Below are 15,331 nucleotides of genomic sequence, written 5' to 3'. Positions count from 1 at the left end.
CCAGGCTCTTCTGTCTATGGGATTCTCCAGGCAAGAATACTGGAGTGGGTAGCCATTCTCTTCTCCAGGGAATCCTCCCCAACCCAGGGATCGAACTGCATGGAGAATTCTTTACCGTGAGCCACCACCACATCTGAACGCTCAGGAACTCAGGAGGTACGTGCTAATAGGAACATTGTTTTCATAGGGGAGGAAATTTAGGAACAGGCAGGGTGGGTACTTACCCAAGACCATATAGCTGGTGAAACCTGACCCATCAGTGGGAAAGCCTAAACAGGGTTAAGGAATACAGTTGGCACGTGAAAAGTTTCTCGAACATAGTAGTCAATAGAAAGTGAAAGTGAAGTCACTCAGTCGTGTCCAACTCTCTGCGACCCCATGGACTATAGCCCACCAGGCTCCCCTGTCCATGGGATTTTCCAGGCAAGAATACTGGAGTGGGTTGCCATTTCCTTCTCCAGGGGATCTTCCCGACCCAGGGCTTGAACCCGGGTCTCCTGCATTGAGGGCGGACACTTCACCATCTGAGCCACCAGGGAAGCCCCAGTCAATAGAAGGTAGAATTTACTACTATTATTATTATTACATGGTTCTCATAAACATAATTTCTGATGGCCTCATAGAATTTGAAAAGTAATATATTTTAATTTAAAAATATTTATAAAATACCATTCATTCCTAAGTTTTAAAAGCCTTTTGCATTGCATGGAACAAGTGAAACATTTTTTTAAAAAAAGAAACAGTTCTCATTAAATATTGAAAGAACATATACCAACATGGGAAGGGTTTCACTGGGTAATGGAATTACAGGTTAGGTTTCATAATTATTTTTATCTCTATATTACAGTTTTCTAGAAAGCATATGTTTTTATTTTCTGATCAGAAAAAAAAATAACCATGATAATTGGTATATTTTTTAAAAATCTATGATGGGAGAAGATCAAGTAGTATTTAGATATTTTCTGATACTCTGGGAAAAATCTGAAGCTGACAGGAAGGATAAAGGGAGGGAGAGGTTGACTTTGCAGGATCAGCAAGTGGGAGTGAGAGGAAAAGAGAGGTCTATAAGAAGGCAGAAGGTAAGGCAAGGTTTATGCAGCACACATACAATTCTATACAGAGTGAAAGGAAATGCATAATGTTGGCAGTGGTACTGGGGATGACATTTTATTACAGTTTATTACACTTTATTTTTATCTTCTTGTGTATGATTTAAAAAATTTCTTTTGTATTTTTCCTTCCCTTCATAAAGATGAATAACTTTCTAAATTGGGGGAAAATGGTATTTACCATGAAACAAAAGGCAGAAAGTCTGTTTCCTGATGCAGAAGTTAGAGGTGCTGGGGGCGGGGAGGGGGGGCGGTGCTGACTCCAGCACAGGGGCCGCTCCATAGGAGCAGGTGACAAGGACAAGCACATCACAACATTTCTTGGGCTTCCCATTCTCCAGGGTTCTGTCTTTCTGGTGGCCAGTAGTAATACTGTTGTTTCTCTCTTATGGTCCATTTTCTCCTATCTTTCTTGATTGACTGTAAGTAGAGACTTCTAAGATGGATACTTTTCCACATTTTGACAGCTTGGATACTGGGTGACCCTTCAATCAATGGTATGTTGAGGAGATGTTGAATAAATGAAGATATTTATCGATTTTCACAAAAGGAGAACTGATCACTTTACAGCAGAAAAGCCAGCAGACACCATGTTTAGCAGGTGATAAAGGTAACCATGAGAGAGGAGATACATCAAGTACCCTCAAGTATGCACATCATTTCTATGGTTTTCTTACCAAAAAATGCACGACCTCAATCAAATCATGACATTGCATTCGACAAACCCAAATTGAGAGGCATTCTATAAGATGAGTGACCAGTATTCAGCCAAAGTGCCAAGGTCATGAAAGATATGGCAAGACTGAGTAACTGTCACAGATTGGAGAAGACTAAGGAGACATGATCACCAAACAGAATGTGGGGTCCTGGATTGAATTCTGGAGCCCAGAAAGGTCATGAGGAGGGAAATTTGTGAAATTCAAATAACGTCTGTAATTTACTTAATAGTATCGAACTAGAGTTATTTCCTGGTTTTGATAACTGTGCTATGTATGGTATGTAAGTTGTTGACATTACAGGAAGCTGGGTGAAGGGTATGCAGGAACTCCTTATACTATTTTTGAAACTTTTCTATAACCCTAAAATTACTTCAAAATAAAAACTTTAAACTGAGGCTGAGCCATCGATATGTATTTACTTGGATGCTGATTTTAATTCCATTTTTCTTTCAAGAGAGGTTTTTGAAATGTCCAAAATAGCATTGACTTTTACTGGTCAAAGATACTTCCTTTTTAACGTCAGTAATGTAAGAAGATCCTTAAGTAAAATGTTACTTTCCTTGAGTCTCAGGATGACAGGTGGTGTCTATATATTCTTTCCAGTGCAGGCAGACCTCTCTGATCAGCTCATAAATGGTTCTAAAACTTGAATAATCCAGAAACCCTTGGGATTATGTTGCTAGGAGTCTTCTGCTCCTGCTAAATTTTCCTTGAGCAAACAGGGATGTGGTAAATATTCAGTCAAAAATAATCAAATTTCAAATGGATGGAAATTGCTGTGACTAGTGATAATTACACAGAATATACTGGTAACTCAGGACAAAGTTAACTCAGGACCTAACAGGATATATTCACATCAATATACCTATACATCTGGTTTCAGTTGCCGAAATATTATTATTATGCTTGTGATCGTATGCAATATTTGAAGAAAGTGTGGCACTGCTTTCTGTTTTTCCTCGCTCAGTTCCCATCTTCTAGGAATGTATATAGGTTGACATGGCTGTCCTGTGACTATGCTAGCTGCTAAGGCCCCTGCCAGGAAATTTTTGTTAAAAAACTACACAAGGTAGTAAGTAGGGTGGGCAGATGTGATGGATGTTGACCTTTCATAATTAGATAATGACAGAATTTATATCCTTCCTGGATAACAAGTGGCAGATATCACACTGCTTCAAGTATGGAGGAAGATAATATTGGCTATGAAAACAATCACAGATTTTGGGTTGGGATTTTCTGTGACGATCTTTCGTTAAAGTCAAGGGAGAGTCACTAAAAATACTAACCTAGATTAATTGTGAACTGTAATATCAAGAATTTGGCACAGAATAGGTTAAGCAATACTTTCTGAAATCAATTTTGCCAAGTGGACAGGGCAACTGAGTTATAAGAAAAACAGCTACATATCAACATGAAATGAGACTCTTATGTAGCTGGAAATTAATCTATGGGCTGTGATGTCTAGATCTCTAACTGAAGATGGTGCATGCTTCATCACTGAATACTCAACATTCATAGAGTGATAGGCCCAGCACTTCAGCATAATGCACAATAAGCCATCAAGCTTAACCTCCTTATTTTCCTAACATTCCCTCATTATGAGATGAGTATAGGATATTGTGAACTATTATGCCTATTATGAAGGCAAAGAACCATCATCATCTGGTAGAGTACTTAGTGCTAATGGAATCCTTATAAAAACCAAAAAACCAAAAGCAGTCACCCAAAGCTCATCAAGTGATTGCTTCAGTTATTTAACCACTCATGGAAGAAGAAACAGTACACAGATACATTTCAAAAGTGTTTCAATCACAGAAACTCAAAGTGGTAGTGAACGCTGCAGTAACCATCGAGGTATGTTATTTGTATATTGTAGATATGGTAGTAGTACAACCCACTTAGGTCAACTGTTTTCATGCATAGTTTTCATGCATACCATGGTATGGTTTTTGTGTATATCAAGGATAAGGAATAATACAACAGGACTACAAAGCTTTTGTGCAGATATGGAACTGTGATGCATGTGCTATCTAAATGGCAAATTAATTTTTTAAAGGCATTGTATATTTGAAATTCTAAGATTTTCATTAAAATTTGAGAATGTAAGGATTATGCAAATCGTCTTTATCCTGTGTGTCTGGTCATCAAAATTTTAACATATCAAAAATTATTTAAAAAACACTGGATACAGTGAGTAAACAGTGTATTTAAATAATTAAGTGGCTTATTAGTATTCATTGGCCAGTATCTTTGTAGTTTTTGAACTAAACATTTTCCAAGCTTTAAAGTGGTAGTGCAGTATTGCATTTTGTTAACAATCATGCTCCGTATTACTTTTCTTCAAAATGTTTTCATTATGGCATTCTTTTGCCTTTAAATGGGAAAATCGATGTGAACTATATCAATGATTAGTAAGATCACACATCTCTTCCTGCCAGATGCCTGAAAAGATAGAATTTACAAAGCCTGCAAGGAACTCTATTTTTAAGAGCAAGCCATATAGACAGTGATACTTTGCTTGAGGATACGAGCATGTCCCTTTGAAACATGAATGTGTAGTTTTAAATAATAGAGCCTTAACTAAACAACTGTTTTGAAGAACTCCTAAAACAACAGTTTAGTTAATAGTAAGAAGGTAACTTTGCACTTAATTCACTTTTTGGGTGGGGAGGAGGGATGCCACTTGGCTAGTGGGATCTTCCCTGACCAGGGACTGAATCTGGGGCCATGACACGAAAGCACCAGGTCCTAACCACTGGACCGCCAGGGAAGGCCTTAATTCATTTTTATAGTGATACATGGTTTTTCATTTATGTCATCTTACTGGAATCTCAGCAATAATCATGGAAGTTAGGGAGAGAAGAATTATCCATGCATTAGAAATGAAGCAACTCAAGCTTTGTCTGGAACTTCTGAAACAAGATACGTAAAGTGCGTAGTGCAGTGGTGGACCCTCTATACGGACTGGCTAAAAGGCATTTCCTTCCCTCCTACTCCCGAACTAGTCCAGTGCTCTTTTCTATTCAAGGCACTGCCCAGTCCTTGATTTAAACAATACATAAATGATTTAAATAATACGTAAAATAATTATAGATGAAACTTGAATGAAAATGAAATAAAGAAAACAGAATAAGCCCTTTAGTCAGAATATCTGCTACAAAAAAGAGCAATTCAGACATTTTCAATGTTAGGAGTTGCCATTATCTTTATAACTAGTGACCATTCTTGAACTGGAATGGTTTGAAACAAAAACTAGCAATCAAAACATAAGCAAAAGTAACTACTTAAATAGGATATCATGATAAAATGTTTTCTGAATAAGTGATCATACAAAAAAATACATCTCTATTAGCCAATGCAGCCATAAATAAAAATGTTAATGAGATAAAATTGGTCTTGATAAAGTAAAACAGTATTAAGAAATTGAAAAGGTTCTTATTAATATCAATTCATTTTAACATATTTTGAAAAAAATCTCAAATGCATCATAGCAAATCTTATTAGTTAAACCAGGAATCTATGACCATTTTTAACTCCTATGCTTTAATTTGTACATGTTTACCCCTAATTTAAGGATAACCATGAATAAAACATGGAAATCAGTATATTTTTTGTTCTGCAATCATATATGTTCTATTCTATATAATATTTCATCCTCCCTCATATTTTATTTGTACTCTACTACATAATATTCAGGTTTGATAACCTTGGCAATAAAACTTTCCTTATAAAATGTGCTCACAAATCTGAAATTGGTCAATCAGTTATTTAGGAAGAAAATGATATGAACCTAGTATTGTAGCAGTAAGTTCAAGTTAAAGGTTCAAAGTAGACTTTGACTAAGAAAATTCAAAATGCCATCATTTTCCTCCTGGATGATGAGATTTTCACATTTTACTCTCTCCATCTGACTTTATTTACCCTCTGATTGGTCCCTGCCAAGTATCTTTTGGTAACACAGATAATAAACTATTTCAGTAAGGACTTCTCTAAGTTAATCTGAGGATTATGATCACTGCATTAAAAATCTAAATAATAAATACAGAAGTAAAGTAAAGCAAGGCTACAGTTTCTCCTACAAAAATTCTTGAACTTTTTTCTCTATCTATCTTGGTCAGTGAGCTTTGATGGGTGTGCTTTAGTCTGGCTTAGTTCTACAAATACAAAGTCTCCATCCTGCCTTAAAAAACAAACCTATCACTTTCATACTATTAACTTGACTAATTTCAAAGTACAACATATTTCAAAATGCCCAGAAATCAACAAGTGTCAATTTTAAATGATATGCATTTAGATGAGACTCACCTTTAGAGAATCAAAACAAGCCACCACGCGACCATTTTCCACATGGCAAATTCTTGGCGGATGGGCAAACTTGCAATCTGCATCAGCTCGAGAGCAGGTTCCTCTCTGAAATTCTCTACACACTTCCAAAGTCAGCCACTTGGCATCACGAACCAGGGCAATACTGAAAGCCGTCATATTGAAAGTGAACTCAAAATCAAGTACACCTTCTCTAGGGCACTATTAGTGCTGCTGTTGAAAGGTTAAAAATAAATTCCAGCTAAATGTGAAGAGCTAACAGGTTGCTTTGGTGAAATGCTTCTTTGTTAGCACTTAGGGTTGAATTAAGTCAAATTCGGTCTGAGTAGTCAAACAAAAGGCCCACCGTAAAATAAAAATTGTATCAGAATAACCAAAAGTCAAATTAGAGACCAACTCTTAAGAAGGCAACTGTCAACGTTAAGATATTGAGTGTTTTGTTTTTCCTCTGCCAAAGTTACTTCAAATAACTGGCAGAATTTCAAAAGGATTCTGTGCTCTCCAGTTGATGTTTTCAATTATTCTTACAAAAGAGCATATGCTGCTGGCTGCCCGTCAATTTGTGGAATGGTCTCAGATCAAGGGGAGAAAAGGTTTTCTCCCTATATCTTGGATTTAAAGATTAAGATTGGTAGGATGTTAGAACTGCAAGATTTTTCTTTTGGTTGCAAAATCAGGAGGAGAGAAAATGACTATGAAAATTAAGAAAATTTGGGGGCACAGGTGGGGAGAGGGGGCAGTGATGGTGGTAGGGACACGGGTTTAGAAAGATACAGCTCTGAGGTGGAATCCAAGTTGCAGCGTTTTCAGAAAAGGCACTTTTCCAGAAACCTGCAAAAATAAAATAAATTAAAATTAGCTAATTTAACACAATGCTTTTGTTTTAAACTCTAGATTTGGAAAGCAGTAACATAACCTCTTTAAAACAGGAAGCATCTAGATACTGGGGCTTCCCCCGTCACTCAGCAGTAAAGAAACTGCCTGCAATGCAGGAGCCACAGGAGACGCAGGTTCAATCCCTGGGTCAGGAAGATCCCCTGGAGGAGGAAATGGTAACCCATTCCAGTATTACTGTCTGGAGAATTCCATGGACAGAGGAGCCTGGTGGGCTATAGTCCATAGGGTGCCAAGAGTCGGACATGACTGAGGAACTAAGCACACACGCATTCATCTACATACCAAAGGTGCAGCGCAGCATAGTCAGCCATTGTCAGTAAGAAGGCCATTTCCCAGTGTAGAATTCTACTAGTAAAAGAAAGCCACCTCTTTTACTTACTGTTGAAATATAAGACTTGGCAACAGCCCAATTAAAAGGAAAAAAAGACTTGCATTTTGATCTGTTTGGGGGCAGAAATTCATCTGGGGTTCCACTGCACAGAAAATGCCAGACCCTGATGTGACATCCCTTTATGCACCTTTAGACACCTGTGTGTCTCCAGCTTTTAGAGGCTACCAAAGGCCTACCATTAAACTGGCTTTACTGTGGTCTGCTTGAAGGCTCGTTCTGCTCTCAGAATCCAGAAATCAGAAAGAGGACACTGTGTACTTGAAATGTAATTGTTGATGATCACATAAAACAGTCATGACATAACTAGCTGGAGACCCACTGCAAATGAGGTAGGGGAAAGACTGCAAAATGGAAATGTGCTTCAGTTCAAGAAAGAAACCCTTGAAATGATGCTGGATTTATTTTTTTCTGTGTATTCTCTATTTAGGTCTCAGTCTTTATGAAGGGATATTGAGAAACTCAGAAGGAAGTTTCAGCGTGGACAAATAAGTGAGACAGAACGCACTGTTCCATACACTGGTCATACATTGAATACTGTGCAGTTTTAGGGTTTGCACTTCAACCCACTGTCAGCCAGCAACAATTTCCAGGAACTCAGAGAAGATAAATATTAATTTGCCAGCATTCTACCATGAACACGTACCAAAATTAACTGGGATTTTCTACAGCCAAAGTAAGCTCGGAGTATCAGACAAATCAACCGATTGTTAATCCATCAAAAAAGCAGTATTAAAGTTCTTGAAAACATTTCATTTATTTTTTTTCTTTTTTTTTAAAAATTTTTTAACTTTACAATATTGTATTGGTTTTGCCATATATCAACGTGATCCACCACAGGTATACACGTGTTCCCCATCCTGAACCCTCCTCCCTCCTCCCTCCCCGTACCATCCCTCTGGGTCGTCCCAGTGCACCAGCCCCAAGCATCCAGTATCGTTTTTAAATAGTTTCTTCAGTAATTTTACAAAATCTGAATTTTTGGTTTATCTTTACATTCACCTGATTTTTTAGATACTATTAGGAAATTAAATATACGGAAAACCCAAGCTTATCCATTTAAGAGCAAAACGTGTTTCTCTAAGTCATTCTTCATGGAAATATTTCCAAAACGTATTATATGTAGCTTTGCCTTCTTAAAAAGTCCTGAGCATAATTTGACCTCTGGTTGAAGACTTAGGGTTATAAATGTCCTGGGAAGTATTATAATTCTCCTTCAGTAGCAGATTGTTAATCGTCACTTCTACTGGTAACTTCCCTTCTTGCCACAGTATCTGCCATGGTGGACTGTTCAGCTCCTTTCTGGACTACATAATCGTGAATGTTAATTAAGAGTTAGTTATTCACTATAAGAGAGGTCTGGGGACAAAGTACCAGGCTTTCATGCAGAAGGTGTGTGGTGTGTGACTACTCTTACAGATTTGGAAACCCTTTTGCAATATGTTCCATGCAGTATATTCTGGAGGGTTAAGGTTGTCAGGTGAATGACCTCTAGCAAAACATTTAAAGTATATTCTTTAATTAAGCAGCCAGATTGGGAAATACAAATGAAAATCACAAAGTGATACCACTTCATATCCATTAGGATGACTGCAATAAAAAAAGAGAAAAATTGGAGAAACTGGGGCTATTGAACATTGGTGGTGGGAATGTAAAACAGTGCAGCTGCTGTGGCAAACAGTCTGATGGTTCCTCAAACTGTTGAACAGTTACCATATGACTGAGCACTTCTATGCCTAGGTATAGACACAGAAGAACTGAAAGCAGGGTCTTGAAGACATATTTGTACACTCGTGTTCATAGCAGCACTATTCATAGTAGCCAAGACGTGGATACATTCAAAGTGTCCATCAGCAGATGGGTGGATATACAAAATGTGATATATCCACACAATGAAATATCATTCTATCCTAAAAAGGAATAAAGTATTGACACATGCCACAACATGAATGAACCTTGAAAAAATGATGCTAAGTGGAAGAAGCCAGTCATGATGGCCACATGCTGTATGGTTCCACTGATATTAAATCCTGAGTCAGAAAGCAAGTTAATGGTTGTAAGGGCCTGGAGAATAGAAGAAAGTGGAATGACTACTGAATGTGTATAGGGTCTCCTTTGAGGGCGATGAAAATATTCTGGAATTAGATAGTGGTAATGGTTGCAAGGTTTCAAATATACTAAAAGCCCATTCACTAAACTGTGTACTTTAAATGAGTGAGCTGGACAGTATGTGGATTATATATTGAAAAAGCTATTTATTAAGTCTAAAGAGACACGACAACAACAAAAAAGTCTCACAGGTGATAGAATTGGCTACCCCAATCTTTTCTTTCTTAGATACAAATTCTTCTAAGTAGTATTCCTAAGTTGAACTTCAAGAATAAATTCATTTCCACATCTGTATTATAGAAAGTACTTCTAAATGAGTATGTCATTTGAGTTTGTAAGTTTATATTTAAAGAAGTAGTCAAATTTAGTCCTATAACTAAATCATATAGGTTGCCTAAATATATTTGAAAGAAAAAATAACACAAAAGAATATATATCTATATAACATTTTTTTTCTCAGCGCATAAGACAGTGAGTAAGGTTCTGGAGGAAGATTTTTTTCTATTGGTCTATCAAGTACAGAAACAGTAATAAATAATAAATTTGAACTTTAAACTTTGACAAAGGAAAAATACAAACAGGAATTGAACTCTGGCCATGCATTTTATATAAGACAGAGGGAATGGGAGAAGGAATTTTCTTCATTTTTAAAATTGGCCTGTAACCTCTGATGGGCCCCTGGCCAGTTCCTCAAAACATTTCCAGCCAGAACTTGTCTGCATGTCTTCCTTCAGACTGGAACTATTTTTGGAGCTGGCACAGAACCAGCTAGGTGCAACAGCTAAAAAGAGCTGGCGTGACACTGCAGAGACGTTGGTTCCCTCGTGCAGCTTTGCTCATCTGTGTATAAAAGCCAGGGGTGAGGGGGTCCATTTTAAAAATCAACTTTGTTTGGGAGACAACACAACTTTATCTTAACTACTTTAGACTTGAGTAATAGGAATGCAATTTTGCTTTTCATGATTCTAAGGAAGAACTTAAGAAGTTACCATTTCTTAGTACATTTGTACTTGTATAATATTTTTATAGTGTTTTTATCTCATTGATCTTTGGAGCCCTAAAAAATACTCTACAGCATAGGAGATAACCCAAAAAAGACCAGAGAAAGAAATGAAGTTCAAGGAGGTTAAATTATTTATCTGAAGTTACACAGCCTTTAGTGGTAGAAGCACAGCTCCTGGCAAGATTCTCTTGACTCTAAATCTCATGCTTAGATCCTGGAAGAGAAATGTAGCAGTTTCCTATCTCTTATCTCTCTCAGGATTCTTAAAGAAGGAAAATCAAGCATTTCTGTGTAGTACTTATGATTCCTTCTCAAAGTTATGTTCACACATATTGTACTGCCATCTTCATAATATCTCCAAGTTGTACTATACCAACATTTATCCATGTCTACTATATGCCAAGCAGTGTTCTAGATGTGGAACAAGACAGATAAGGTCCCTGCCGTCATGGAACTTCCTATGCTCGTTTAAATAGAGAAGAAACAAAAGGCCTAGTTAAGTAGAATGATTATGAGAGTTTATGAAGGGCTGGAAGCAGACTCTAGGTATTCTAACATGAGCCTCCAATTCACCCATGAATGGTACATCAAGCACCGTAACTTAACGACACTCTTAAACACACACTCAAACATTATTGAATAGAAACAAGTCAAAAAAAAAAAAAGAAACAAGTCACTAAAAGCAGTATCCCAGAAATTACCAAGTTTTACTGCCTTTAGGATTCCTCTTGAAGACAGTACTACTGTTCCCATTTTATAGATGGGGAAACAGAGGTGGGGAAGGTTTGAGTCTTACACAACTTCATGTAGCTACCATCAAGACCTGGTTCAAACCCACCAGTCTGAGACCAGAGCCCACCTTCTTAATCATGTCACAATATTGTATCTCTCTTATGGTACGGATCACACTTTTTAGGCTCTTAACTTTTCTCCCTTATTAGACTGTAAATTCCATAAAAATAGAGACCATGTCTTACTTAGTTTTTCTCATTTCAAATTCGAGCATTTAAGCATTTCTTGGGATTCTTACTGTGAAAGGTCAAAGATTAAATGGTAACTAACCCTTTCAAGCAAGGAGTTTTGTCAGTTGAGAACCTTCTAGGCTGACTGAGCTTTGGCCACCTCTGTCAGTTTCATATCTATCAGACACGTAAAGTCGAGTATTTTCTCATAATTCTAGCTTTCAAGTTGAAGACACGACTGAGCAACTGATCTGATCTGATTAATATTTGAAATTATTGATATATACAGCACTCAGTTTCCATAAGGAATGGTCTATTACTGCTCTTTTGATAGCAACAATATCTTATCTTGGATTTTTTTAAATGTCATGATTATTTTGATCGGGATTGCATTAAATCTGTAGATTTCTTTTGGTAGCATGGCCAATTTTTCCAATACAAGAGCATGGGATATCTTTCTATTTCTTTAAATCATCTTCAATTCCCTTTAGCAATGTTTTATTGTTTTCAGAATATAAGTCTTTTATTTCCTTGGTCAGGTTTATTCCTAAGTATTTTTTCATGTGATTTTTAAAGGGGATTTTTTTTTTAACAGAATTGGAACAAATAATCCTAAAATTAATATAGAGCCATAAAAGACCCCAAACTGCCAAAGCAATCTTGAAGAAAAAGAAAAAAGCTGGAGGTATCACGCTCCCTGACTTTAGGCTATACTATAAAGCTACAGTAATCAAAACAGTGTGGTACTGACACAGAAACAGACACATGTCAACGGAACAGAATAGAGAGCAAGAAAATAAACTGACACACCTATAGTCAATTAATTTTCAACAAAGGAGGCAAAAAGATACGATGGAAAAGACAGTTTCACTGCAGCACTATGTACAATAGCCAAGATAAAGAAAAAGTCCAAGTGCCCATCAACAGATGACTGGATAAAGAAAATGTGGTGTGTATATATGTGTATGTGTGTGCGTGCTTAGTCACTTAGCCACGTCAGACTCTTTGCAACCCCATGGACTGTAGGCTGCCAGGCTACTCTGTCCAAGGGGATTCTCCAGGCAAGAATACTGGAGTGGGTTGTCACACCCTCCTCCAGGGGATCTTCCCAACCCAGGGATTGAACCCAGGTCTCCCGCATTGCAGGCAGATTCTTTATCATCTGAGCCACCAGGGAAGCCTATATATATATATATATATATATATATGTATGTATATGTATATATACATATACACACACATAATGGCATACTACTGAGCCATAAAAAATGAAATATTGCCATTTTCAGCAACATGGATGGACCTAGAGAGTAGCATATTAAGTGAAAAAAGTCAGACAAAGACAAATATCATATATCACTAATATGTGGAATTTAATATATGATATAAATGAACTTATTTATAAAAGAGAAACAGACTCACAGACACAGAAAACTAACTTACAGTTACCAAAGGGGAAAGGGACAGGAAGAGATAAATTAGAAATTTAGGATTAGCAGATACAAACTACTATACATAAACAAATAAACAACAAGGTCCTACTGTATAGCATAGGGAATCATATTCAATCTTATAATAAGCTATAATGGAAAAGAACATGAAAAAATATATATATTACATATATTTAAAGGTTCACACATTTTCTCATGGAATTTTTCTTGATGGTAAAACAAAATAAATAAATATTTTCAACTGATACAATGGAAATAGTACCTTGCTCCAGAGCGGCTTGCAAGGTCACTGACAGCAGCTACTTTCGCCCTCACTTTTTGCTACATTTTCCTCATCTCCTCCTTTCTTTTACCTCCCCTTCACAAGTCAGCACATAACACAGAAACATTGCCAATGCCTGGTCCAGAAGATCACAAAGATGTTCTCTGGCAGCTAAAGCAATATCTCAAGAGGCATTTCTTTAAATGCATTTATCAACCTCCTGAATAAACAATGAAAACAATGTTTTCTTTCTTTCCATTTTAAGCTTTCCTTACATCTGTATTACCTCGGAATTCCTTGTGGCCATTTATTTTGGCTCTATGAATATATGACATGCCTGCCACACACTGCTTGAATTGGCAGGCTGACAAAGTTTAAAAGCTTTCAAGTTTTCGAATTTGCTTCAAGTTCTATTTCCCTCACGTGTTTTGCTTAGTGGTCCACCAATCTGTGTTCTTCAAGCATATGAGAGGTCCTCAGATCTACATATGGAAACCATGATTTCACAAGCATCTGATGGAAAACTGAGTTTTCTATCTGAACAAAAAAATAGTCTCTGAAAATAAGGATATTTCACCTATGTGCAGAATTTTTTCATTAAGCTTTAAAAAAAAAAAAAAAGCCTCACTGAATTTTTTTCACAATATTCCCAGGATAATAGCTTTATCTTTTACAAAACTCAGGTAAGTCAAATTATTCTATTTCATAAAGCAATTATTTTATTATTTTATTTCATATTTCATTATTTTATTTCATAAAACCTCAGTTCATACACTGGTCATAAAAGGGAAAAAAAAAAAAACAGGTGCTACAGTGTCTCTTTCAAACATACCTCTGGCAACAGATGTGATTGGTTTTGTTGGTCAGAGGAGTTCATCTTTTTAAAAAAATAAAAAAAGATCTATCTCTTTAAAAATAATATATTAAATTATGAGAATTTGCTAATAAATGCCGTGTGAATATTTAAAACTAATCCAGTTTAACGTAAAAACAACCTAAAACTGGATTCTGAACACAGTCGTTATATAAAAGCACTGGTTAATTGCTTATGTCTGTGGGACAGAAATCCCAGAGCCACTAAAAGATAACAAAAAAACTGAATTTAAAATTGAAGACGACAGGAACTTAATATACTTGGCAATTAAAACCCTATAATGTTCAAGCATTTGAGATGAAAGAAATACAAAATGTCACAAGACTGATTGCATTTAATATGTGTAGGGTGATTTTGCTGAAGATGCATTCAACAAATATTTATTGGGTATCCAACTGACCTAGGCACTGATCCAGGTGCTGGGGATGCAAAGGTGAACAAGATTAAATCCTGGTCCTGAGAACTGTACATTCAATTGGTTGGCCATGAATGGAGATGGGAGAGTGGCGAAAATAAACAAAAAATTGTACCATCATTCATTTTATCTATTTAAAAAATACCTATTATGATTCCCTAAAGTTCAAACAGATGAGGTCTTTAAAAACATTCATGTGGAATAATAAATGTTGGTGAAGATGTGGAAAAAAGGGAACCCTTGTACATTGTCAATGGAAGTGTAAATTGGTGCAGCCACTGTGGAGAACAGTATGGAGGTTCCTCAAACTAAAAATAGAACTGCCATATGATCCAGGAAATCCTGGGAATACATCCCAAGAAACTGAAAACACTAGTTTGAAAATGTACACGCACCCCCAATGCTCAAAGGAGCATTCTTTACAACAGTCAAGATATGGAAACAACCTAAGTGTCCATCAACAGATGAATGGATAAAGAAAATGTGGAATACATATACAATGGAATACAACTCAGCAAGAAAAAGGAATGAAATGTTACCATTTGCAACAACATGGATGGACTTAGAGGGTATTAAGCTTAGTGAAATGAGTTAGAGAAATACTGTATGTTATCACTTGTATATGGAATAAAAACATTAAATGAGTATCAAAAAAGCAGACTCACATAGAACAAATGAGTGGTTGCCACTGGGGAGAGGGAAGGGGAGGGGGCAATTTAGGGGTAGGGGGTTAAGAGCTACAAACTATTATGCATAAAATGAGCTACAAGAATATATTGTAGAGCACAGGGAATATAGCCAATATTTCATAAGAGCTAT

At 36.5% G+C, this 15,331-nt stretch overlaps 1 protein-coding gene across 14 annotated transcripts in view; it reads right to left on the bottom strand.

The window, feature by feature from the left end:
* MBNL3 (muscleblind like splicing regulator 3) overlaps positions 1 to 15,331 on the bottom strand; it is a 121,141-nt gene that overhangs the window by 62,844 nt on the left and 42,966 nt on the right. For 6 of the 14 annotated variants that reach the window (XM_086387553.1, XM_086387565.1, XM_086387569.1 and 3 more), the window contains exons 2-3: positions 6,926 to 6,982; positions 6,134 to 6,364 (exon numbers count right to left, since the gene is read on the bottom strand). In XM_086387553.1, the coding sequence (XP_086243679.1) occupies positions 6,134 to 6,310 (177 nt within the window). In that variant the 5' untranslated portion in view covers positions 6,311 to 6,364; positions 6,926 to 6,982. Of the gene's footprint in view, positions 1 to 6,133; positions 6,983 to 15,331 lie in introns of all 14 variants that reach the window. The other 8 variants (XM_086387550.1, XM_086387549.1, XM_086387562.1 and 5 more) reach the window with 2 other exon arrangements.

Source organism: Bos grunniens, chromosome X, assembly GCF_055505025.1.
Source record: "Bos grunniens cultivar Pamir isolate PY7600 chromosome X, Bosgru_T2T1.0, whole genome shotgun sequence".
Lineage (NCBI taxonomy): Eukaryota > Metazoa > Chordata > Mammalia > Artiodactyla > Bovidae > Bos > Bos grunniens.
The sequence above is the reverse complement of the archived record's forward strand: the minus strand, read 5'-3'. Positions and strand labels throughout refer to the sequence as shown.